The sequence below is a fragment of the Podarcis filfolensis genome (assembly GCF_964270895.1).
Source record: "Podarcis filfolensis genome assembly, chromosome: 8".
NCBI lineage: Eukaryota > Metazoa > Chordata > Lepidosauria > Squamata > Lacertidae > Podarcis > Podarcis filfolensis.
Window position 1 is genome coordinate 30,612,813 of NC_139611.1, and position 26,845 is coordinate 30,639,657.

Sequence of the window (26,845 nt, forward strand, 5' to 3'; positions counted from 1 at the left end):
GAAATTCACACATATACACCCGGAAGGAAAAATATGTCTAGATAAATGTGAATTTAAATGTATACTAGCACTTGTTAGCAATCAAGGGTTCCCTTGCAGACCTGAATGCTGGAATAGTCATCGAAACAGACAGGAGTCTGACAGTTCTAGAAGCTCCTTTTAATAGCACTCTGTCAATAACAGCAATTATTTCTCTAAGCGACCTCAACAACAAGGAACTATTTTTTTCTCTACTGTTTTCTTTCACTGAAATGATCTAAATGCCAAACCAGCCATCTGTGAACTGTGCCCTGAAAAATGTTGCATTGTTTGTACATCTCTCCTCCTCCCCACCAAAAGACAAACAAATTAGAAATTGCACTTGCATCCTAGTGTTGTTGTTTTTTTAAAAAAGCTATATATTCTAAACTATTTTAAATTTGGTTCAGAAATTTCAGGCTTCAAAGTATTTAGGCCCCATCAGCACCATACATTTTTAAAACAATATCATACCAGTTTAAATAATTATGGCCTCCTTTAGGGAATACTGGGAGCTGTAGTTGGTTAAGGGTGCCAAGAGCTGTCAGAAACCTATGCCTCTTGTGAAGCTACAATTTCCAGTTCCTTGGAAAGAGGCACTGGTTGCTATACCATTCTGATTATCTGTTTCAGGCCCTGCCCTTCTGAGAATTTTTGAAATGATCACCCCAATTTGCCACCCACTAATGGAGGTAATGAACTGGGGCAGCCACTTCATTTCAGCTCAAGTGAGAACACGTGAGAATGAGAGTATATCCTTACTCAGTCTATTAACCATTGTGGAAGGATGCATTCTTAATTGCTTGCACAGGCCTTGGCAATATAAAAGTTTTCAGCAGGTATTTAAAAGTTGGCCCAGAAAACAGCTGCTGAATCTCTGTGGGTAGAATGTTCCCCAGGACTGGGCCAATGACACTAAAGCAGTGCCATTGCTGCCATCATCCCTAACCATGGGTCCTGCTAGCTAGGGATGATGGGAGTTGTAGTCTAACAACCACTGGGGATCCAAGTCTGAGAAACACTACACCAGGCATAGGCAAACTCGGCCCTCCAGATGTTTTGGGACTACAACTCCCATCATCTCTAGCTAACAGGACCAGTGGTCAGGGATGATGGGAATTGTAGTTCAAAACATATGGAGGGCCGAGTTTGTCTATGCCTGCACTACACTAAAGGCTCAGTTTCTTGTGATTGTTAAATGACAACAAAGACAACACAATGCTCCAGCAGATGATATTGGTGATCAGCCTTGATTGTAAGGGTTAAGGCAGTCCCTGAGGCACCCTGGGACCAAGATGTTCAGGCCTTTATAGAGTAATACAAACAAAATCCAAAAGTTGGATACAATCCAGTTAAAGCACTACTTCCTGGTCATCATGGCCACCTATGGCTTAGTGTGCTGAGGGAGGCCATGTGAGTGTCACCCTCCCCCTAAGAATCTGACCTGAGGAATCCCCCTGGACCAAGATGCTCTCCACACCTTTTCTGCTTTCTCTTCACCCATATTGTTCCTTGCAGCTGTGGACTGATCACATCACCAGGCCTAAGACCACCATTTCCCAGTTGATTGGTCCACATAGGCAGGGTTTAGGAGCCACCTCGTGGAGAGTACAAGCAGTGGATCAAACCCCTGATTCGTTCTTAGGCAACTGGTGGTTGCATTGGAATGGAGGGAGGGAGATGGCGGGGAACCAAACTGCTTGCTGGTGTCTTCTGCAGCAGTGGCAGCCATAGGGTGGCACAACTGGTGCACTGGGGGGGGGGGGGAGATGTTGCAGGGGACACCAAAGCAATGCTGTACAATGGAGTATGAGAGGTGGAGGGCACCCAATTTTAGTGTTGCTCAGGGCGCTGCTGAAATTTAAGAGCCCAAAATCTGCCACTGTCTGCAGGGGCAGGATCTCCAGCTAAGTTGTTGGTTGGGCCTCAGCCTACTGGTTGCCATTCCTTGTGGCCTTGCAGCAGGCTGTTTGGTCTTGTTCCATCTCCCATTGACTGACTGGCTACAGGAAAGCTTTTCCATCTGCCTTGTCCTCACCCCACGGCCTGGGACCTTTATAAGGGGAAGATGTTGCCTAAGTATTCTTATTTTTCTTAACATTCTGGTAGTGAATTTTCTTTGCCTTTGGGGCTGGAATCCAGATGCGTTTGGTTTTTAATACAGTTGAAATGTTTTTAATTTGTATCAGTTGTATTGTTAGTATATATCTGTTTATTCTTGTGAGCCGCCTTTTTGGCTGAAAGGCAGCTTATAAAGAAACAGTAACAGAACAGATGTTCATCTCACCCAGCTGCCATTGCAGCAGGTGGGAAATGAATAACTTTCTCCTCAAACAGTTCTCTAGCATTTTTTCCATCTAATTTATATTTAAAAACTAACTGCCACCATAGATAGATATCCCAAATTTTCAGTGGCCAGTCCAGTCCTAAGTAACAACATATACAGACACTATTTTTCTTAGTGGAATGGGTTGTTTAATCAGCCCTCAAGGATTTCTGTATACCATGCTATTGGGAAAGGTATTGAACACGTTACCAATGTATTTCCAGTGACAAATGTGATAGAATCATGTTTAATAGAATCAATAAAGTCTTCAGTAACATACTAGTGACTTTACAAACTATTTCTAAACATTGCACACTAAAGGATATCCTTGTTAAGAATTATCACACCTGAATGACAGCATAAATAATATTATAAAGCCATTGGGTCCAATCCAGTCAAAGTGAAATGCTTTTAAATTCCATTGTCTCCATTGATTATTATGAATAATGCATACTGCAAAACATAAAGGAGGTGAGATTGCAAGACCAGCCACTTCGCTTTGGGTACTTTCGCATTTGATGAGATCAGCCCAAGTCCAGTGCAGTAGCTCTCTGGACCAGTTTTGTGCAGTATGAAACTGGTAAAAATGATACTTATACAGAAGATTCAAGGGGCATATCATAACCTGCTCACTAGTGGAGCCTCATTTTCATATTTATTTGCTGCTTCGACACATCGTGAAACCAGATCCACCATCTGTTTGTCTCCCCAAAATTAATCCAATTGGAGAGCAATTTTCTGGCAGGTCTAAAGTAATGTTACCAGATTTTTTCCCCAATGAATCTGGGGACACTTGTCAACTTCAATGGATTTTGTATGGGAGCTGATTTGTAAATCTGGGGACTGTCCCCAGGAAACGGGGACGTCTGGTAAGCTTAGTCTAAAGGAGAAGCAGCAGCTCACATTTGAAATATAGGACTGAATCAAGCCTTTGGTCCATCTCCCTGAGTATTGTCTACACTGACTGGCTGGAGCTCTCTAGAGTTTGAAGGCTTGCATCTTTCAGGTGCTACCTGGAGATGCAAGAGATTTAACCTGCAGCCTTCTGCATGCAAAGCATCTAGGAGTGGCATTCAGCAGCAGCAGCAAGAATGGTTGGCTTTTAAATTTTTATGTACATATATTGAAATAAACAGTGAAGAGTCTCTCTGTGAGCATTTTGTAATAAAAATACCAAACCGATTTTTAAATCAATGCAGCGGTTATTGATAACCCATTTTATCAATGGCACAGTGAATATTTTAGAAAAGAGCTGCAGTACGGTTTAATTAGTTCATTATTATGCCTCTTCCTACTCAGTAATTTCTTTTATCATTCTAATCACTCACTTCACACTTTTGAAACCAAATGGAATATCAAAGGTTCTGTGGGATTATTTTTGGATCATGCACATGTTCCCCACATAGTTCATCTGTTTGTCAGAAATACCAGTCGCATTCTGAATCTCTTTACTCCCTTGCTATCGTGACTGGGAAAGATGCAAAGCAAAGACAAAGGAAAGGTATACGATTATTCCATACTCTTGTATTCTGGGTTTTATATTACCTTCTGTTCTATTGCACAACAGACAGAAGAATGTTTTAATTTTTGCAAAGCTATATAATTGAATTTAAATCCTATCTCGGATATTTATTTAGTCTTTCTACAGGTCTTTACATAGTTAATACTGGGAGAAATAAATATGGATGCTCCTTAGCTCTGAAGCTTCAGTACATTAATATAAACTGTACACCAATTCCCCCAAAGCATATATATGTTGCAAACCTGAAGACTTTTTACACAGCTGCTTATTGCTAAACAGTGTCTTGTCCAGAAGGGGACAATCTGTGTCTCTAATTGCTGTCAGTGAAGCTGAGATTCATTATGTGACTTTCCCATTAAAATGTGAGCATTAATTTGTATAATGAAATATCACCCACTGCAGTGTTCATTAGCCATGCCCTACTGTATACGCCACATTGTTAGCTACCTAGAAACTGTAGTTAATTTCACTAATGGATATTTCCCTACTTAGTGTTTGGTAGGAAATTTATACTGTAACATTACCTCTTAAACTTTTAAGGAAATTTAAATTCAATCAATTATTTTCAACAAAAGTTTGGGATGTCATTAAGTCGGGAAAAGGCAAGCGGTACAATGTTAAGGATTGAGTTATCTGGAGAAATATAGAGAAATAAAAGAAAGCCCCTTTTAGCTCAACTTTGAAATGTAAGAAGAAAAGATTTTCAATGACAAATTTCTCTCTTCTTTTGGAGCATAATGCTATTTTCCCTCAAATATTCCTGCCTCCACATGCTTTCTGAAAAGGGTAAGTGTAAGTGTGTGTGTGTGAGTATGCAATTTGCATTTATTTAATACAGAAGTGGGTGACTGTTGGGCCCATGGTCTGGGTGGGCCTGAAACTGGCTCTCATCTGGCCCTTCAGATCTCCTGCCATCAGCTGCTCAACAGTGTAAATGGTGTGAGAATGAAACGTCTCCCTCTGCTAAAAGCGGTGGTGCAAGAAGAATACATCTCAGCAGAGAGGGAATTTGGTGGTCATTGCACACATAGAAAAAGCCCCCTTTGCATTTTGCAATTACAGAAATGCAGTTTTACAGGTGCAGTTGCACTGTAAAGCTTGAATAGCTGTAAGGCAGGGCTTGAAGTTCAGTTGTGAATTGATATTATTGGCATTCTTCTGTTGAGGTTCCCAAGTTCCTTTTTGCCTTTTGCAGTCAGGATAGTTCTTTTTGTTTTCGTTAAGGCTTTCTAATACGCTTGTAACAAACTTTGTAAAAGACAAAGTCTATGGAGAAAATGCAAGGTGAAATTAAGCAGAGAATTAAATATATCCCTGTTTCCATGCAAAATAGCTTTGTGTCCCCCTCTCTCTATGTGATTGTCTGTGTATATTAAGAGCATGGCTTGTATGTAAGTCTAGTCCTGGCCAGTAGTGGAATACAGCCCCCAGCAGCTTTCTACTAAGTAATGTTGCCCTTGGCCTGAAAAAGGGCACCTGATTTAACATAACTTAATTTATAATGTATCCCATAGTTTCCTTTCAGTTTAATGTTGCATAGCCCATTAACTTCAAAGAAGCAGGGAGGAATTACAGGAAACAGCAGCAATATGGTGGTCAGGGGGATAGCAGGAGAAAAACCCAAAGGGAAAGAGTTGTATCACCAAAGGTCAGCTGGCCAGTACCACATCCGCAGGTGGGAATAGATGAGGGCAGGTGGGTATTATAAGGCTTTCTGGGGCTACCACAGTGGCAGGTGGAAAATAAGACTGCATAGAAATGTCACACAGAGGGAACGCTGTGATGAAAAGAGCTCCTAGCAGGCAAGCATGAAGGGCTCACCCAGTATCACTGCTTAAAAGAACTACTACACTGTTGTTTTGAAGGCACTTTGTCCTCAGCAGAAGAGGGACACCTCTACAGTGGTAAGAGCCATGGATTGCTACTTAAGGCACAAACGAGCAGGCTGAGTTATCTAAATACAGAAGTTCTTCTATAGGGTTTATGGAGGACCTGGGCTTTCTGCTGCTGACCAGTGTTGAATATTTCAGCCTTACCTATGAATTTGGGGAAGGGATGGAGTCATTCAAGCCATGGGCCTGCAAACACTCAGGTATTCTTGGGAAACTGACTAGTGCCGAATTGCTTTCTAACCATCAGGGGCTGAGAAAGCCAAAAATAACAGCTGAGTTAATGCAGTGTCCAAACACAGCAAAATGTTGGTTTTAATCACTCCAGACTTTTAATGAAGTTAAAGCACTGCAAAAAAATTGAGGAACTCTTACCCAGAATAACTAAACTAACCGATATGGCATTTGTTTAAGAATTGGTACCAGTTCTATCAAAGAACATAAGAAGTTGTTTTTAAAAATTCTAATAACCCTTGTAATTGGTGATATTACATTGTTTATCATGGAAATTTATGACATGCAAGACTTGCATTCCATTTCAACATATTCTTGTTATTATTTTATAATACTTTGTTCTTTACTTAATGGAAATTGATCTTTATCTATTTTAATATTGTTGTGCTTTTAAAATACTTTGCAAATGTTGTTTGCATAGGCTGTATAATGCCTCTGTGAATTCATTGTCTTATTTTTAATAGCAGGTTTTCTTCCCAGGATAATTTTCTTAGTAAGTTTTAGGGCATTATTTTTATAGATAATAAAACATATTTATTTCCCATAAATTGAAAGGGACAGGTTCTGAAATAACAATCAGTGGTGTGTGTTAAACAAAAAAGTGACCACCTAATTGCAATAAGAGTATAGATATATGCAAAGAATAAATAAATGTAGGGTTCCCCCCTCCAACCCACCGCCCCCAGTAACACTTGTTTTAGACCTAAGTATTAAAGTATTATCAAATATTTATATATTGTATTAACTGAGTTTTAAGTGAATCTTTGGATTACTTTTTCAGGTAATTAATTGCTTGATGGATATTCATGATTTTCCATTAGCACAAGTACAGAGAGAACATGGCCCTTCTAAAATTAATTACTCTTAAAAGTTCAATTGATTTTAATTGAAGGGACTTACAGTACAATCCTGTAAGACTTGGGCATAGGCCTTACTGAGTTCAGTAACACTTCCATTGACCTCTTGGTATGCAAATGCAACATGATGTTGTAGCTGACCACAAAACAAAGGCATTCTGAATTTTTAAAGTCTCTAAGAAATCTTGCTCAGATATCACACCAGGTTTATGGCTCTGCAACTTTCACCTTCCATGGATTTCCATACATACACACATCAAAAGCAGGAGTTTCTTTAGGGAGGAATGAGAAAGACAAATATATGTCCATAAAAAAGTTCATAAGATTCCTGCTGGATCAGGCCAAAGTTCCATATCTGGCCAAAGTCCAACATCCTCTTTCACACACTGCCCAACAAGATAACCCTAGAAGTTTGCAAGCAGGACACCTAGATGTTCTAGTTAGCTTAACAGCTAATAGTTCATAGACCCATCCACCATGAATTTGCCTAATCACTGTCAAAGGCTAAATAAGCGGTCATTGCCCCTTTTGTGGAAGTAATTTCCATCCATGAATCTTGGATTAAACATTTATTCTGTCCTTTCTGATTAAGATTTATTGTTTAACAGCTTGCAAGCCTTCAGCATCACTGGCTGCTCTGCATCAACTGCCAATCAATTTCATGTTCTGACCTCAGACATCTATATCATGTCAAATAACTCATGCACCTAAACACACGTCTTTCATTCATTTCACACATGTATTTTTCAACTATACTAGTGTACCTCCAATAAATGCTTTGGGATTTATTTTCCATTATATGTTTCAGCTCACCGCCATACTTCCAAAGCCAAGCTGTCTACAAATTTGTTACATTGTTAGAGAAGCTACAGAGGTGGGCAGTACTTGGAGAATTTAAATAAATGATTGCTGACTTTCTTGCTATGCAAGGTTTTTCCAAAGTATCAACATGGAGGCTTTATTTAATTGTTATGATACTCACAGCATGGGAGCTGCTCCAGTCATGGTTTCCTACATGAAAACCCCCATGTGGTTAGCCATGCTTACTTCCTATGCAGACCCCACCACTTTTTGTGCTGATGTGACAGTGCTGTAGGAAGTAACTGTGTCAGTGCAATGAACCACTGGAAAAAAGAAATCCTGTCTCAGTTTCTACCAATAGCTTTTCCTCAGCATCCTGAGACATGAGAAGGAGAGAAAGTTTCCAGGGACAAGTTTTTAGGGATAATTCAAAGTGCTTATTTTGACCTTTAAAACCCTATAATGCTCAGAACTGCAATACCTCAAGGACAGATTTTTGCCCATCTGGACCAGCCTGGACCCTGCAGTCCTCATCAGAGGTACTTCTTCATGTATCCAAATTGAGATGTGGAGGGTGGCTACACATTTTCAATGGTTCCCCCACCATCCAGTCTGTGGAATGGTCTTTCCATGCCTGGCACCATGCTTATAAGTCTTTCAGCACCAAGCTAAGGCTGATTTGCTTAATCAGGTCTTTGGTAATTAAGTTGCCTCCTACGGTTGTGATTGTCTTCTAGTGGAGTAGGTAGGACTTGTCCTTATCAATAGGTTACTAGAGGAGAGTTCTGTGTATTTTTTATGGTTCATTTTGTTACATACTATATTTTTTCTGGTTTTAAATTGCTTTTATTTGTTGCATTGTAACTTAAGAAACGGCTTTGAGAATTTCTCCTTGTATAAAGTCACTGACAAATGTAATAAATAATAATCTTCTTGGCAGTTTGTTAAGTGTTTCCTTGTGTTGGGTGCTTATTAACTAATAACACCAGAGTGCTATGGAACTGGGATATGCTGCTGTAATTCTGACACCCATAAAGTTAGGGCTGAGTCAGCCCTGAAATCATCATATTAAAAGCACTTCTTTTTTACCTAGAAAACAGGTGCCCTAATATGGTTGTGGGCGACTGCACATCATACCCAGACAAGGAACTCTGAAAATTGTGGAAAACATGGCCAAGTGCAGCAGACTACTTTTCTTTGGGAATAGGCAACCATCAGTTTTGAATGCCTTGGAGCTATTCCTTGGTGATTTTTCTTGCCTTGAGTATTTTTGCCTTACACATTTAATGCCTTGCATGTGTGTGTTCTCAAATGTAAACATTTTTGCTATTATTGCACACTGCTCTGTATATTTTCCAAACAGAAGAGCAGTATAGAAGTTTTATAAATAAAATAAATATGGTTTGTGTGTTTATTCAGAAAGTCCAAACCAGGCACTCTTTTATTCATGGTAAACACTTTGTATAGCATTTCTAGAGCTGAGACAAAACTACCTTTTTAATTTCATTTTTGCTTTCGTTAATGTTGCAGTAATATGTTACAAAAATTTACCCATTTCCCATCCAAGTCTTTGACACTAGAAGGAAGTGTGTGAAAAGCTGGCTTGGAGTCTCCAGGGAACTGCACAGTCTCTGAGCTAATTCGCTAGGAGCTTCCCTGAGCTGTGCCCTGTGGGATAGCTCGCGGCTACAGAGTTTCCTGGAGCAAAAACTATTTTGTAAAAAACAGCCTTTGGGCACCTTTGCACAAGTCTGTGCTCTGATTAGGGCCCAGGAAATGAACAAAGAAACACATTTGATATTCTTAACTGTTCAACACAAGACTATCCTTTTCTGAGCACGGGAAGCTCAGGGTGAAAATCTAAACTCCTGAAGATTTGGCTCAGCACTCTTTAAGAAATGCAGAGTGCTTCACACCTTTGTATTGACAATCCTAACAATTCAAAGGTAGATCCATACTGTCACTCCCAGAATGCCAGGGGTGTTGGTGACATTCTGGGTTCTTGCTTGTGCTTAATACATGGCAGGTGAGAACTGAACTGGGGATTTCTCGGTTCACAGTTCAGTTTCATAGCAACCACACATCAATACAACACCATATGTGCATTAGTTTCTCCCCTAGAAAACATTCGCTATGCTACAGGGAGATCTCACCTGTATGTATCCTCAAGTGAACTTTTAAGTGGTGCGATGTCCTGAAAGTTTTCCCACAGTAAGGGCAGTCTTTCATAGCAGACCCAAGGCTCCTGTCTCTCAGCAAAGCTGGTTGCTGGACTCCGGCAGATCTCCCAGCTTCGTCGCCGATATCTGAAATATAGAGAGTGTTCTCACATCATTTCAGCACATGTCAAGGAGTTGTTCTCACTCAAACTGCTAACACAACACAAAGCTAAACATGTCAATACTACACCTGTCTGTTTCATTCTTTAAATCTGACAGAATGCTGACAATTCATGTATTTTCTTGTTATTCTCTTAAATTATTTCATCTTCCCCATCGTTGTTTTAAGCAGCATATGGTACCTTTATACTGAACTGAATTAGACAAGAAAAGAAACAGCTGTGTCAGCAGCTGGTTTGATTTCTTCTTTTGCTTCATTCCTATTAAGTACTTTCTCATCCTAAAAAAAGTTTTGTTTTTTAAAGATATTTTTTTTTTGCTGCATTGAATTTGGTTCATTGTTAATCAATATGCAAAGATATACAGAACAAAATAGAAGTCCCTGTTGAAAGTTTTCAGTGCTGAGAAGACTATTATAATTATTACTACTACTAATGATAATAGATAGAATGTCAAGGAGATGGAGGAATTCTACATTCGTAATTCATTAAAAAGGATTGTGTTGGTTTTTTTAGAAAAAGGAGAGAGAGTAAGCACAAACGTAAATCTCTCACGGTAAAATCAAGGAGACTTAAAGGTACTCAAGAAATAATTGCACCCAATGTTTGTTCTAATTGTTTGAAATTACACTTGCGGCTGCCCACAAACCATAGCAAGTTATAGCTCTCTATGAGAATGCTGTCACTATTATATCACACAGGTGGGGGCAGATGATTCCTGGGTTGCAAATGTGAGAATTTTGTCCAGTCCAAAGCAGTTGATTTCCCAATATTTTATTTATTTATATATTGCATTTGTATGCCACCTTTTTCTCCAAGGAGCTACAGGTGGTGTACATGGCTCCACCCATCTCATTTAATCCCCCAAACAACCCTGTGAAGTAGGTTAGGCTGAGAGGCAGTGACTGGCCCAAGGCCATTCAATGAGCTTTATGGCCGAGTAGGGGTTTGAACCCAGGTCTCCCAAGTCCTGGTCCAACATGAACATAAGACTTCAGAAAATTAAATGATCAGGGCCTGAGACTGGCTGAGGCTGAAAGGAGCATGAAAAGGAAACCAAAAGCAGGTAATACCGCAGACTATTGAATACAGCTTAGTGGCCAAGCCACTTGCATGCAAAAGTCCTTGGCTGAACCACCATGATCTCCATGGTGGTTGGTAAAGATTCTGGCCTCAAAACTTGGAAGCTGGCTGCTAGTCAGTGTAGGCCAGTGGTGGCTAGCCTTTGGTCCCCCAGATGTTGCTGGACTACAACTCCCATCATTCCTGACCATTGGCTGAGCTAAGGGGAGTTGGCATCCAACAATGTCAGGACAACCACAGGTTACTCATCCATACAGTAGACAGTACGGAGCTGGTTGGATCAATGATCCAGCTCACCTTCTATGACGCGAGTTGTCTTCATAATCCCAGAGAATGTCCATGGTAATTTACCTGGACACTTAAGCCTGAATAAAAACCTCACTGTGCCAATGGGAAGATTCCGAATGGATTTTCCCTAGGCCTCCAGAGATAGATAGCCCACATAGGGTTGGGGGCACTTTCCCTCTAGTTCTTTCCACTGAATTTTCAGCTGTGTCTGAATTAATTCATCTCATTCTGAAAATGGGAAAGGAGAACGCTAAGAAGTGTCTTTTCTTCTGAAAGTGCTGGTGTGCTGGTGGTGATTTTCTCACCTGTGTGTTCAGAAGTAATCAAGAGGAATATGTGACAGTCCCTGAAGAAGAGAAGGGGGTGAGAGCAGCATGCTTTGGCTGCAGGTGGGTTTTTTTATATTTTAGTTGTGGATATGCAAAGTTTTCTTTTGTGTTTGTTTTCCACTAGGACTGTGAAGGCTTTCTATTGCATCATTTTTCATTGGCAATGTTAGCAATAGGAAATTCATCAAATAGCCTAGAAGAGAGTGGGGTGACCCTATTACCCAGGAAGAGGTGGGATGAGGGAGGTTTTTTTTGAGGTGGGTTGAAGAATAGAACAGTTAGACATTATGTGCCTTTTCACTCTTCTGGGTTTTGTTTTCTGAAAGGTTCCTTGTAGGCTTAACCAGTTTGTCCACAGGTCTGTTCCTGAATTTCAGGTTGAGTCAAAATAGATTAAAGGTAAAGGTAAAGGTACCCCTGCCCGTACGGGCCAGTCGTGACCGACTCTAGGGTTGCGCGCTCATCTTGCTCAAGAGGCCAGGAGCCTGTGCCGTCCGAAGACACTTCCGGGTCACGTGGCCAGCGTGACGAAGCTGCTCTGGTGAGCCAGCACCAGCGCAGCACACGGAAAAGCCGTTTACCTTCCCACTAGAAAGCGGTACCTATTTATCTACTTGCACTTAGGGGTGCTTTCGAACTGCTAGGTGGGCAGGAGCTGGGACTGAATGATGGGAGCTCACCCCGCCGCGGGGATTCGAACCGCCAACCTTACGATCAGCAAGTCCTAGGCACTGAGGTTTTACCCACAGCGCCACCCGCGTCCCTCAAAATAGATTATCTATGATTTAATCATAAGTGAGGAGGCCAACTTGCTTTGCATCCCTGAGACCTGGGTCAAGAGAGCTTGGAGGAGTTAGTCTCTCCCAGCTCTGCCTTTCTGGGTCCTCAGTACAGCACCAGGAGAAGAATGGTTGCTATAATTATTCGCATTCTTTTTGAAATCCTTGAAAATTCATCAGCATTTTAGTGCGAATCTCTCCTAATATATACACATATCTGCAAAGCAACTTCCCCTCAAATAAAGCATTTGTGTGTGCTGTTTGCACTAATTTGTGCATTAATATGCATACTTGACCCTAGTCCATGCATTTTTGCACAAATCACTTTGCTGGAGAACTGCATTGCAAAATTCAGAGAAGTGCACATTTCGAAGGACAGCTGTATTGCATTTCACATATTGGATCAGAAAGTGCGAATTAGGTGGGCTCCCCATTAAATGTGAACTGAATCCCTAACTGGAGATGTATTTAGAGTGACACCAAACGACAGGAATGAGTCAAGGCATGAAGGGGGTGGGGGTGGGAAGTCGAACCTCTGCCTTGAACCAGAGAGAGAGAGAAATAGTTACAAGAAATACAGCAAAGGGATACTTATGTGGACTTAATGGATAGGTTTCTTAAATAACAAATTTAAATGAAAACAAATGCCTTTCCAGTTATGTCATGTGCTTAAAACACCTACTGAAGGAATCACAGATAGTCATGAACTTTTGCTGAACAAGAATAAGTTTAGGTTTGTTTTTTAAGATAAAAGTGAACAAGTTAATAAAATAAATATATGGCTGATTAAGATTCTCTGAGTGTTCTGCTTGAAATGCTAGCCAGTTATAACACAAAGTATATGTTAGAAAGCTAGCAACAGACATTTTTAATTATTCACAGGATTTAAGAGTAACATAATGCAGAATCTATGTGGTCTTTCAAGCAGACATGGAGAGAGGCTATTTTATATTTCTCAATTCCTCAAGGACTTCTAATTGTCACAGTATTTACACAGTATTGCATATGGAATTCAAGAGAGAAAATTACGCTAAGATGCAAAACTGGGATATAGGAAGCATATATGTGGTGCAAAACTATGCCTGTGTGAAGGCAATTTTATATATATATATATATATATATATATATATATATATATATTGACTGTGATAAACAGAGTGCAAAAAAGGCGGACGCCCCATATCAACAGATAGCTAAAGCTAACAAGCCACTCATGATGAATTTACAGAATAAAAGTACTAGTTATGTTTTGCTAGATGTCATTCTTAATGACAGCTTGTTAGACATTTCTCTTTTATCTTTCTATCTAGGGTATGTGTGGCCCAATAAAAAAAAGAATAAATTTGTAAGATAAACAGCTCGCTTTGCAGATTTAAGAGACTAATTTTCACTTTACACAAAACTGATCCCCCCCCCTCTTCTTCTTTTGGTGAAGCTAGAAGGCTGTGGAGTTTAAAACTAATCCCTCCAAAAAAGCAAACTGAAAACAACAAGGCCGCGCAACATGTGGGTGGTCTGAAGAGTTGTCCTTTAGATTTAAGTAGACATACAGTAGATAGCTCCTCCAGTGGGGCCATACCTATAAGGACTTTTTTTTCCCACAGAGAGCACATTCATGAGGTTTTAAAGCTGTGTTGAGGGCTTTCTTTTGGCCTGTCTCTCTGACTCTCTTTCACATAAATACACCCCCTTCTCTAAACTGCTGGAAGTTGCAGCTACCTGAATGAATAGCTCTACATGGTCAATGAATACTACAGGTTTGAAACTTTTCATCATTCTCTTTCCACAGAACTCAGTACTTTCACTCCCAATATTCAATTTATTTATGATGTGCTTCATTTATTGTTTATGACTATTTTTGTAATTCTGTAAATCATTTCATGTTGTAAGCTGCTTTGAGCATGGTTCTAAGTACAGAAAGGTGGCATACAAATCAGATGATAAAAATGTTGATGTTGATGATGATGATTTGTGTTGTAATTCTAAACACAGCTACAAGGAAGTAAGCCCCCATTGAACAAAGCAGGACATATTTCTGAATAAGCAGGTATAGGATTGCACTCTTATTTAAGTAATTCAGGCAGCAATTTTAAATACCCTTACTAACACAGTGCGAGCTATTCCAAGAAAATATCCATGTATCAGCACAGGGGTGTTTAAAGCCTCTGTAAAATATGTTTAAAATATGAACAGGCAATAATACAAACAGAAACATACAAAGCAACTAGTATTAGATTAGCAACTGAGGTGTCTCAAGGCCTTTCCATTCCTTCCAGGCACTGGCGGAGGAAGAGGCGTGCAGGGGGAGCGCACCGCCCCTGGCAGCACACCATCGTGGCTGCCTCCCGCCCGCGCTGGGCACCATGCGCCCCTATGGGTGGAGCGCCAAGCCCCTGGGGTGCACGCCAGCCCAGCCCCGCCTGCTCTCCACCCCCTGGTGCCAGAGCATGAAGCTCCACCACTGCTTCCAGGAGCTTCCTTGAATGCATTGAAAGAACTTACTGCAGCATCAGTGCAGGACAGGGATATTTGAAATGTTCGTTTGATCTTCTAAACCTCAACTCTTTGAAATGTTAAATCATTATTTCCTAGTTTTGTCATATAGCGTAGACCGGCATGATCTGCAAGCAACGAAACTGAATAGAGACAACTGTCTTGATAACAGGTAAAGGTAAAGGTACCCCTGCCTGTACGGGCCAGTCTTGCCAGACTCTAGGGTTGTACGCTCATCTCACTCTATAGGCCAGGAGCCAGCGCTGTCCGCAGACACTTCCGGGTCACGTGGCCAGCGTGACAAGCTGCATCTGGCGAGCCAGCACAGCACACGGAACGCCGTTTACCTTCCCGCTGGTAAGCGGTCCCTATTTATCTACTTGCACCCGGGGGTGCTTTCGAACTGCTAGGTTGGCAGGCGCTGGGACCGAACAATGGGAGCGCACCCCGCCACGGGGATTCGAACCGCCGACCATGCGATCGGCAAGTCCTAGGCACTGAGGTTTTACCCACAGCGCCACCCACGTCCCTGTCTTGATAATACCCCCCCCCATTATTATTTTTTGCAAGTCAATTCACCACACAGAACTGGTGAGCCGTATTTGGCATGGTTGATCACCAGTTGGGCAGGCCTGATGTAATGGGCACTACAGAAAAGACTGTATTGATTAGTTTGTTAAACACTCCCTGCCCTCAAACAAGGTAAGGAATAAAGGGGAAGAGCCGCATAGTCAAAATGTAAATCAAGCACACAAAAGCAAACAAATGAAACTCTTCAGTGGTCTTGCAACTATAGTCATAACACAGGAAGCAAATAGAATTGAGCAGATGTCCCAAGATTAGACTGTACTATACTTGAACTGAATTCATAATTATACAAAATTGGGCCCCTAATGTGGTATTGTGTGGGGATGTCCCTGCATTGAGGTAGAAGACTCTCATTATGCTTCTTCGGCATTTCCCACAGCTCAAGATATTTTGGTTGTTCCCTCATCACAAGACTCGGTGACAGATCTGGATTACAGGCAGCTGGGGCAATATAAGGAGCCAAGTAATATTTGTACAGTGGGCATTATAAGGAGCAGGCTGTAGGATAGCAGGAGTACATTAAGCTCTATGGGAGTATGATTGCAACAGCTTAGGAATGTTCATGCACAAACATACACAGTAGAAAAACCATGTTTGTGGGTCAAAGACCTGTGGGATTTGAGATTTTGAGGACCCTCAAGGTATAATTGATAGAAGTTGGCATTGAGTGTGGAATATCCAAGTTCATTTCCTTCTACTATGTTTTTGAGATCAAAATTATAATGAAATGAAATGAAAATGAAAATAATGAAATGAAAAGTCTTTTCCGGGTAGAAATGAAAAATTATATAGCCTTTTCAACTTTAGAAATATTGATTAGGCTCTTCTGCAAGTTGCAGGTAGTGATGAAAGAGGAAGTATGAGTGACTCATTCACCCTTTTCCTTCTTTTGACTTGTAAAGGATGAGCCACACACAAACCTTGTGGGCATAAAGCAAAAGTGTTTCACGCCAAATAATGGATTCGTAAGAAGTGAAGGTTCTTCCTCATTAGCCACTTTTAGTAACATGCGAAAGAGATAAAGTTATTATGAAATGTCAGATCTTGAAAAATCTAAGAAGCCATAATTTTGTTATTTTCACTATTATATTTAGTGGTACATAAACATTATTCACAAAATTATGAAAGATATAAGTTCTAAGGGATAGACACTGGGTGAGATCCAACACAATTTAGTGCAAGATGCTTGAATCCTGACATTGCTGCATAAGCAGGAATGCATGAACGGTCAGCAGTTGTGCTGGGGTTGTGCAACATCTTTTGCAAACACAAGATACTTGTTGGATTCAGGAATCCTGCTACACTAAGAATGGGACTCCTGTTGGCAGAATGGCTGTTGTACAAATAGGCTGCCACAACTGGATATTGCACACTATCAATTAAATAATAATAGTAATAATAATAATAATAATAATAATAATAATAATAATAATTTATTTATACCCTCCCATCTGGCCGGGTTTCCCCAGCCACTCTGGGGAAGATTAAAATACATTAAAACATCAGTCATTAAAAACTTCCCTAAACAGGGCTGCCTTCAGATGTCTTCTAGATGTCAGATAGTTGTTTATTTCTTTGACATCTAAAGGGAGGGCGTTCCACAGGGTGGGTGCTACTACCGAGAAGAGTACTACCGAGAATGCCTGGTTCCCTGTAACCTCACGTTTTGCAAAGAGGGAACCACCAGAAGGCCCTCGGCGCAGGACCTCAGTGTCTGGGCTGAACAATGGGGGTGGAGACGCTCCTTTAGATATACTGAGCCGAGGGTGTTTAAGGTTTTAAAGGTCAGCACCAACACTTTGAATTGTGCTCGGAAACGTACTGGGAGCCAATGTAGGTCTTTCAGGACCAGTGTGGAAAGTACAAATTAGACTACGTACAAATTAGCAGTTTATAATGCAGTGAGGTCATTCTGCCCACCCCCTATGTATTTTAAGTAGTGTTTTTTATGTTGCTGTAAACACCAGAGAAAGAGCAGACATATCTTCACCTGATGTGCATTGCCTGGGCCTACAACCCCCCAAAACCCCTACTCAATGAAGCTGTCATCTGGGCATGCACAATGGATGTCTCAAACGTGCACACCTCAGCTTATTGACAGTTTACATTTTCAGATTGTATGGAAGCTGGTTTTAGGGGAAACACATCATACAGCAGTATTTCTCAAGAAACTAGTCTATCTATGGATTGTGGCTAACCTCATGTGTACATGGCTTCAAACACCAGTGTTGGGAGTGCACTGGAGCAAGAGTAAATGAGAACATGTACACAGCCTTAGTTATAATGATAATACACAACCTTGAAAAATCATATAACACTGGTTGGATGTATTGAACAGCAAAAAAATGTACTTTTAGCTGCTGTTTGAAATCTAAAAATGTTTCATCGCCTCCATTTTTTCAAGTCAGAGTTACTTGCTCATAACTAATGCTTTTGGTACTTAACAAGCGACCTTATATTAAATATTCTGAAAAAGACACAAGCATTTTGGGCCTTTTAACAACTTGCTGCCTTTGTTATTTTATCAAAGGATTTAGGGTGCTTTTTTAAAGTGACCATGTATGGTCATGCTACACTGTTAAGCATTAATATGGATCGGCAAAGAATTTGTTGAAACAAAGAGCTATTTTAGAGTCGATTTGGAACAGAGCCCTGCCAATGAGGAGAAAATAGCTCTGTCCTGTTTGTGTAATTAGAAATGAAGATTATACGAAAATGCTCTTTTGGTAAGTGAAAAATATAGACTTCAGATTTTCCTGTTAGTCACTTGAATGGCACAGGCAAACAAAAGATCCAGACTGCATTGCTTTTCAGAGGAGTGCATTCTGAGTGAGTATGTCAGATATACTAGCTTTGAAAACACATCAGATTTAAGGAAGGGGAAGCATGGGACTTTCCATATAGAAAAACCACTCATGGAAGCCCAGGGCAGCAGCAGCAACATAGAAGCCTCAAATAATCATAGTCAATACTCTCAGGCTGCAAGTGAGCTAAGAGTTTTCTCATGCATGAGGAAAAGCAAGTTGAAAACATTCTAAACAATTTATCAGTAACTGGGAAAGCAAGACTTGCTGAATGAAGGATGCAGTTATGTATTTACTGGTATAGCAAATACTCAACGAGGCAGGGTTTTTCATACTCCATGCCTCTTAATTCACTGCACTGCTGGCCTTTATGCATAAAGGTCCTACTCTAATGGAACAGGCCTTGCAAATATATTTCCAAGCTGACGCCAACCTTATCTACCAGGTAGAACTCACTATGAAAAAGTCTCCTATCCACACACAGACACCAATACATTTTTGTTTAATGAAAGCAGCTTAAGGCAACCGAACTGTAACTCAGCAGAGTCCTATTCAAAAGGTCTCATCCACAAACTAGTGTGTGCATGGGGAAGTGGGACCACATCTCAAGGCTCTGCCCCGATGCCATGCCCTTTGTTGTTGGGAACTTCTGTGTACACCCACAGGCTTCCACATGATCTGGAATAGTGTGGAAACAATATACACACAACTATTGGGAACAGCACACTAAAATCATCCACCCACCTACACAAATGTGTGGAGGAAAGCAGCTGAAAAGGCCTTAAAAGTCTTTTTCATGATTCTCTTGGGTAATTTGCTAGATCTGAAGCACTTCTTTGCAAATTTCAGGTGCTGTACTATGTCTTAGTCCAGGCATAGGCAAACTCAGCCCTCCAAATGTTTTGGGACTACAACTCCCATAATCCCTGGCCACTGGTCCTGTTAGCTAGGGATGATGGGAGTTGTAGTCTCAAATCATCTGGAGGACTGAGTTTGCCTATGCCTATCTTAGTCAAAAGACTGAGAATTGGAAAGTAACCTGAATTGCCCAGAATAATATCGATTGTATGAGATTTGCAAGCGATATTCTTTTGTGTTGAACAAACTCCAGGAGTGGGGTGGCTAAAAAGACCTGATGCATCAATTTGATCTGGTAGTAAGGTAGCTTAAACAGTACCAACAGCTACTTGCTGCTTCTACAGCAACATTTTGGGCATGGATCTTCTAGTCGGATCCTATGAGCCACTGTGCAACTGACAGAATTGAGGTTAAGTGAGTAAAAGTGGACAACATGTATTATAAATTGTAATCTGTTGGCTTGTTTCATGGTCAAGTTGCCAAGCAGTTTCAGATGACTTTTCAAAATTTAGTCTCCCCAAAGTCTGGAATACACAATTGACCCTTAACGTAACTTGCAGGTGATGGCCTTTGCCCCTTTGACTGAACTGTAAACACTGGATTCTGCTGCATAGTGATCTGAAAGTATCACCAAACGAAAAATGTAAGCTGGCTTCACTTGAAGTTGTGCTCCTGTTCATCATGGAAGGGTTTGTGCAGGATAGAGGGTAGGGAGGATGTAAAGGCAAATGATAACCCATGCCCCTCCCAATTTCTTTTAAGTATGTGAAAATCCAAACATTATTATAATTCAGAAACCAGATGCCACCCCTCCTCTCCCATTCTCCAATTCATTTTGCTTTAAGGTGTGCGGCAAAGTGCAAAAAATCATTTGTAACTTTTTTATTCAAAAAAGAAGAACAAAGCTTTGCTGTGTATACACCATACATTTAAAGCACATTTCAGCTCCTAAAGAACACTGGGAACTGAGCACTTTAAGTGGTAAAGAGCTACAATTCCCAGCACCTAGAAGAAGCTGCAGTTCCCAGGATTAATTTTTTTTGGGGGGGGGGTGTCTTGAAATGTGTGTAAATGCATGGTGTTGGCGCAACCATGGTCCCTTAAGGAACAAACCATGTTCTGAAAATTGTGCCTGCTGAAACGAAAATTATTGTTCCTAGCCCTGCTGAAATTGCTGTATTCTTTTTAAAGCAAACAAACAAAAGCCTCCTTAAACACCTTACAATACTATCCATTTAACAGTTTGGCAGAAGGAAAGTCCCTCATGAACACTGGCCTGTGTCTTTCTCTTTAACCAGCTGAGTGATCGGAGCTTTTAATATAGCTGTTCCAATTATTGTAAAAGTCATCTAGTACCTTATAACCACAAATATTGACAGTTTATTGCACAACACATCCATGACATTTGAAGGTCACATCATACATAATACATACTCTTTTATAAAAGTGTCTAGAACAAAGAGATACATGATCAGCAATTACATTGTACTAGTTTTTGTTAGTGGTTTAGTTGTATTTAAAGAAAGAAATATATGCACTGTACAAAAAGCATGAAGTCTTATTAATTAACACAAGGCAACCATTTTGTATAAATAATTTCAATCAACAATACTTTGCTTAAGAAGACATAGATGGAAGGAAAGAAAGAAAAAGAAAAAGAAAACAAACTTGCCCTACCCTCTAACCACTCATTGATAGGCTTAACTCTACATGGTGGGAATGAGCCTCAAGTAAGGTCTAATTGATTCCCCCCCCCCCGATATTTTTCAAGGAAACCAGAGTACTGGTCTTGAGACAAAGTGGGAGAAAGTGCAGTGCCTGAGCCATTTCTGAGAACTTAAACAACTTGAGTCATAGACTCATGGCACAAATTTGCATAAAATTTGCATATAATACTGTATTTTTTCGTGTATTGACAAGGTTGCCCAATACATGGATAGCGGCATGGGGGGGAGCGGCGCGCCCGCCAGCCAGCCGATTGGTGGGAGTGCAATTTCCCCCATGCGACTGTGCGCAGGAAACGTTCTAGGGAGTGTTTCCTGCCCGCAGCTGCGTTGAGGGAGAAGCTCAACAACTTTGGGCCATCTCCCCTCATTTTCTTAAAATTGAGTCCCCCAAAATGGGGTGGTCTTATACATGGGAACGTCTTATAGACAGAAAAATACGGTAATTTGAGATTTAAAAATTGGGCTGACTCCAGAGGGAAACAGGCTAACAAATTCTGGCTCTTGCTTTCAGGACTTTCTCTGAACTATGAGGTGCCAATAGAGTTTTCTGAATTGTGCCCTGTGTCACATCTGCAATCTGTTGCAACAACTACTGCTGTTGCACACAGACACACACACACACCTACCTTTGTCCAAGAACTAATATTAATATGACTTCTCTCTCTTTCTGGGACTCACTGGCACTTTGTTTTGCAATGTACCAACTGCTCTGAAAGCAAAGTCTGTATAAAATTAATCTGAGAAAAAGGAGGAAGGGTATAGAGACCCTGCACCTGACACAAAAGACCCCTGGGCCACCCTTACCTGCCTAGAGATGGTGAATCTGTCTTTGATTTCTCATCATTCCAATATTAAATTCGGTTCTCCACATTTGCACATCAGTTTGAGGTTGTTTTTTTAAAGTTCTCATGAAAATTCATCAGAACTTACGTATGAATTCCTCTTCCTACACTGATGATGATATGCAATTTTGCCTCGCACACACATTTTTGCAAAGCAGTTTCCCTCCAATATAATCCATTTGTATATGTTATTTTCACTTGGAAATGCACACTTTGGTCTATGCATTTTCGTACAGATTACTTGGGTGGAGACCTGCATTGCAAAATTCAGAGAAGCACAACTGTTAAATGATGGCTGTGTTCCGGTTCCTGTATTGTTTCTGAAAGTACAAATTAGGCAGGGTCTGCCTTTAAATGGGGACATAATCAAATGTCTCCTCTATTGCTACCCTGCCTCATGTTCCTAGAACGTGTCCTCACCCTACATTCCAAATTTCCATATAGACCACAAGATCCATGGCACTCAGAGCTGATTAAAACTTTGAAACCCTGACTTACGCATTCAGAGAAGTGGCTTTCAAATATTTTGTCTCCTGCACTACCATGCAGAAGCACTTTTCAGCAGCCTTCAAATGGGGGCTGTAATATTTAAAAATCAGTTTCTACAGATTGACAGTAGCATCTTAAAAAGATGTCAGGGGTTGACACAAGCAAATTCTGACGACACAAAAGAATTCTGATGAAAGCACCATGTTTGGTTGCTTTCCTATCAGAGAATGATTCTAGGCACAAAAACTTGTTATATAAGGATGATGATATCCATCACTTCATTATTATGCATTTCCAGAATATCCCAAAATAAAGAGCAGGTTAGAAATGCAGGAATCTTGTTCTAGTAAGACAGCTATGTTTTCTAACGTAAAAGCCTTGTAGATAATTCAAATATAGGGATCTTGGGATCCCTGGTGAATTTCTTAACTTTCTTTATGGAACTTTGGATGATGTTCAACTACATTTTACTGAAAGTAGATGCATTGGAATGAATGCCTCTAACTAAGTAATGTTTATTAATTTTAATGGGTGTACTCTCAGTAAAACATAGTTGAATGGCGCCCTTTGTTACCAATCAATAGGGAGAATGGATGCAGTTTTTTAAACGGAAGTTTTATAGAAGTCAAAGTTATTATTCAAGATATTGAGTCAGATAAAAAGGCATATGACCGTAATTAATTCTGACTCAATTTAGCTTTCTTGGAAAGTGTGACTGAATAGCTATCACCTTTCTGAGGATGTCCATTTATAATCACCAAACAGAGGATTTGGCTGCTGCTGCAACAGTGCTTTGGAATTTAAGTCTGGTTGTCAATAAACTCATGCAGCTTCCTGACAAGTGGCAAGTGAACTTCAAGCCTCCTAATTAACCCCCTATGCTCATTTATTCGGGAAGAAAAAATAAAATAAAGGGTTACAATTTTGTCTGCTGCAACCAAAGTTCTTCTGGAAAGAAACTTTCTAATTTCCATGAGAGTCAGCTTGGTTTCTTGCCAGGCTCCCTTCTCCAAATTTCAGATTCACTTGGGATGGTTTTGATCAACAGGTTGAATGTGAAGAAGCAGCTTGATTATTGCCTAGATAAGGCTAGTCCTTCCCGTACTTCATCCAGATTGTTTATTTCATTTGGAGAAAATTCCAGTGGGGGGATCTCTCTCAGTGCAGAAGCTGTCCAAACGGATCATCTTTTGTACTCTGAAGTGTTATTTGAAAGCAGGTGTTTGGGTACCAGATGGCTTTAAAGCCCATACCACTAGGGTTATAGCAGCTTCTGCAGCTTATCTGTGACATATTCACATCACTGTCATTTGCAGAGTGGCTACCGTGGAGCTTCATAAATACTACTTCTTATTTTTCACCCAGCATTGTTCTCTTGATGCCAAGGCTAGATCAGATACCAAATTTGGAAGAGTTGCCTTACAGAAGTCCCTCTTTAATTAAGTCCTTGATGTCCTACTACCGGGATGCATGTCTGCTGCTGATTAATCCCAAAAAAACAAAACAAAAGGGAGATTCACAAGGGAGAGAAATATGCCATTCACATCAAGTATCATAACAACATACAAGGATTCTGCGAACAAATAGCTGGTTCTAACCTTGGGCCCTATCTGTACTATACATTTAAAGCGGTGTCATGTCACTTTAAACAGTCATGCCTTCCCCTAAAGAATCCTGGTTACTGTAGCTTGTTGAGGGAGATGAAAGTTGTTAGGAGACCCCTATTCTCCTCACAGAGCTATAGTTCGCAGAGTGGCTTAGCAATCAATCCCTCTTTCCAGGGAACTCTGGGAATTGTAGCTATGTGAAGGAAACAGTTCATCCAACTATCCCCCAGACCCAAAGTCTCATTTCTGGTTAATTACCATTTGGATTTAGCCTTTTCGCCACCAACTGAGCAATGTAACATACAGGATGGTCAGACTTGCAGAAGAACAATTACTTAAAATAATGCCTGAGACACCTCCCAGTTTAAGAAGCTACAGCGAATTTGTAAGTGCATACAAGATGATACAATATGAATAGTATTGATAGGAATAACACATCTTCATCAAGATATGATATGGCTGAGTCAAAATAGCTGCCACAAATTTTCCACTCTGTTTGCAGTAGGTGAATTTAGGAGAAATTCTCCAATACTTGGGGGCGAGGAAGAAAATTCCCAGAAAATTGTCTTCTGAGGAAATTTCTCCTTGGCTATACTGTTAGTTTACAAAAAAGGGTGGAAGAAACAATGGGCTAAAACAGGAGGGCTGGAATCTATGTTTCTTACAACAATATTAAAATGTATTTGATGGATCCATAATTGCACCCACAATTTGACCATATTCACAAATAGTAAAATTGGGGAGGATGCTGCTGAATATTCTCAGAAGTTATTCTGCATCTCAAAGGGAGCTTGGAAAAAAGAGAAAATTATAAGAAAACCTAACTTTTTAGCTACATTTTGGCCTAGTTCTAATATGGGTGGCAGCTTTGATGCTTGACTTGATTCCACCCTCTTGGAGCATTTTCACTGGAATTAAATAGACTTAACAAGAGCTGGAGGAAGATCATTCATGAGAGGCTAAACAACATAATTTGACTAGAAATTTGAATTCTGCAAGAATTCAGCCGTCTCTGTTGGCAGGAACAAATGAATTAGATTCACACTGGAGTATTTTATTTTTTTATTATTTTTTTGCTAATTTGGGCACATAGGTATGAAGATGAGGAAATAAGTGGCCTCGATAGCATTGGGATTTATATCCCCCTCACCCCAAGTAGATCTACACCATTTTATGAGCAACAAATGAAAACATAAAACATGCTATTTTCAAAGTATCACAAGGACTGCTTTGCAGATACAGTCAATTTCCTGCAGCAATTATAGGAGTGAATTTTAAATCTAATAATGTATGCTGATGTTTGTCAGTCAGCCTAATTGCATATACTTCTAGTGTATCCAGCCACTAAAACAGTAGCTTTTATCTCAACCTGCGCACATGCACACACACTCAGGCGCACACACACCAGTATATATTTATTGACAGATACACACAGGTACGAAGGACTGGGTACTTCATCCATCTTGCTGGCTCAGTCAGGCACCTGGGTGTATAGCAGAGGGCATGTGTTTCTCTTTCCATGGAACCTTATTCTACATCCACCCTTGACAGAACTGGCAATCTGAAGGCAAAAGCCAACTCTGACTACCAAGGGAAACAAGCGGATGAGCAAGAAAGAAATTCAATTTACTGGTGAACCTACCTAGTTCACACTTTCTGGAATAATACAAGAAATTTGCACTCTCTGAATTTCACAAGATAATTCTCCAGCCAAGTAAAGTGTACAAAAACACATGTACTAGGGTAAAATGTGCATAATGGTGCATGTATTAGTAAAAAATAATATAGAAAAAATGCATTACATTTCTGGAAATAGCTCTGCAAAAAATGTGTATATAAGGCAAAATTCATTTTTAAAGAAATGTGTATTTTAGGGGAAAAAATGCACTAAAATCCTGATGAATTTTCATAAAGTTTTCTTTTTTTAAAAAAAAAATCTAAACTGATGTGGAAATGTGGAGAATCAAAATTAGGATTGGAAAAATGTGATACGGAGGGAAACTTGGCATTGATTCAAGTGTAAAGTAGCTCAAAGTGCAGTGCCAAACCTAGGATGTGCTTTCTAGCTCCAGTTTTGATCCTACAGGCCTCTGGTATTATCTAACAGCTGCTGACGTCTGGTACCAATGTCTGGTAGCCTATAGAACTGGTGCAGCAAAGAACAGATCTTTCACTTAATATAGGACACTTTCCAGCTAAAGTTTGGGATGTTAAGTACCTAAGAACACAAGGATATCCTGCTTAATCAGGCCAATGGCTCATCTAGTCCAGCATGCTGCTCTCACAGTGGACAACTGGATGCCTGTAGATATCTCAGAAGTTTGATCCAAGCTCAGAAGAACGCTCCCAACTTGTGATTCCCAGAAATTGGCATTCAGGGGCATATTGCCATCCACAAAGTCTCATTGACTTTAATGGGAAAGTTGGGAAGATACTTAACATCCCTTCCACTGAAGGTAACTGGAATTAAGACTTATCATTTGAGTTTAATAGTATCCATAGTTAAATTATTCCTTCATTGACTCGTAAACTCTGGATTCAAATTTTAACCAGCCCTGTTATGTATTGGGGTGTCCTAAATGACCCTAAAGTGGTACAATTTGTAAAACATTTTTCACTAATCTGTGTCATATCATACTTGATATATTATCCCCTTCTGCTTATTGTGGGATTGATTGACTGGTGTACTTCCCTTCCTCCCAAAGGAGTCCAGGGCAGCAAACAACAGGAAATTGAATAATAATAACAATTCTGGTGCAGATTGGGAAAGGTTTCTCTTTTGAAGTCCTGGTGGAAGAGGAAGGTCTTCAGAAACTGCTGAAAAGGCAACAGAGACGGTGCCTGTCTAATGTCTGTCAAGAGGTGGGAATTCCAAGGGGTTGGGGCCATCACACATGTATGATGTTGTTGTTCCAGTAGCAAACGTAAGGGTATACTAAGCTTTCAAGAAACACACTGGGTGGTTTTATTTAT

At 40.3% G+C, this 26,845-nt stretch overlaps 1 protein-coding gene across 5 annotated transcripts in view; it reads right to left on the reverse strand.

Moving 5' to 3' along the window:
- ZNF536 (zinc finger protein 536) overlaps positions 1 to 26,845 on the reverse strand; it is a 446,360-nt gene that overhangs the window by 161,684 nt on the left and 257,831 nt on the right. For all 5 annotated transcript variants that reach the window (XM_083625984.1, XM_083625982.1, XM_083625983.1 and 2 more), the window contains one exon: positions 9,801 to 9,953. In XM_083625984.1, the coding sequence (XP_083482110.1) occupies positions 9,801 to 9,953 (153 nt within the window). The remainder of the gene's footprint in view (positions 1 to 9,800; positions 9,954 to 26,845) is intronic.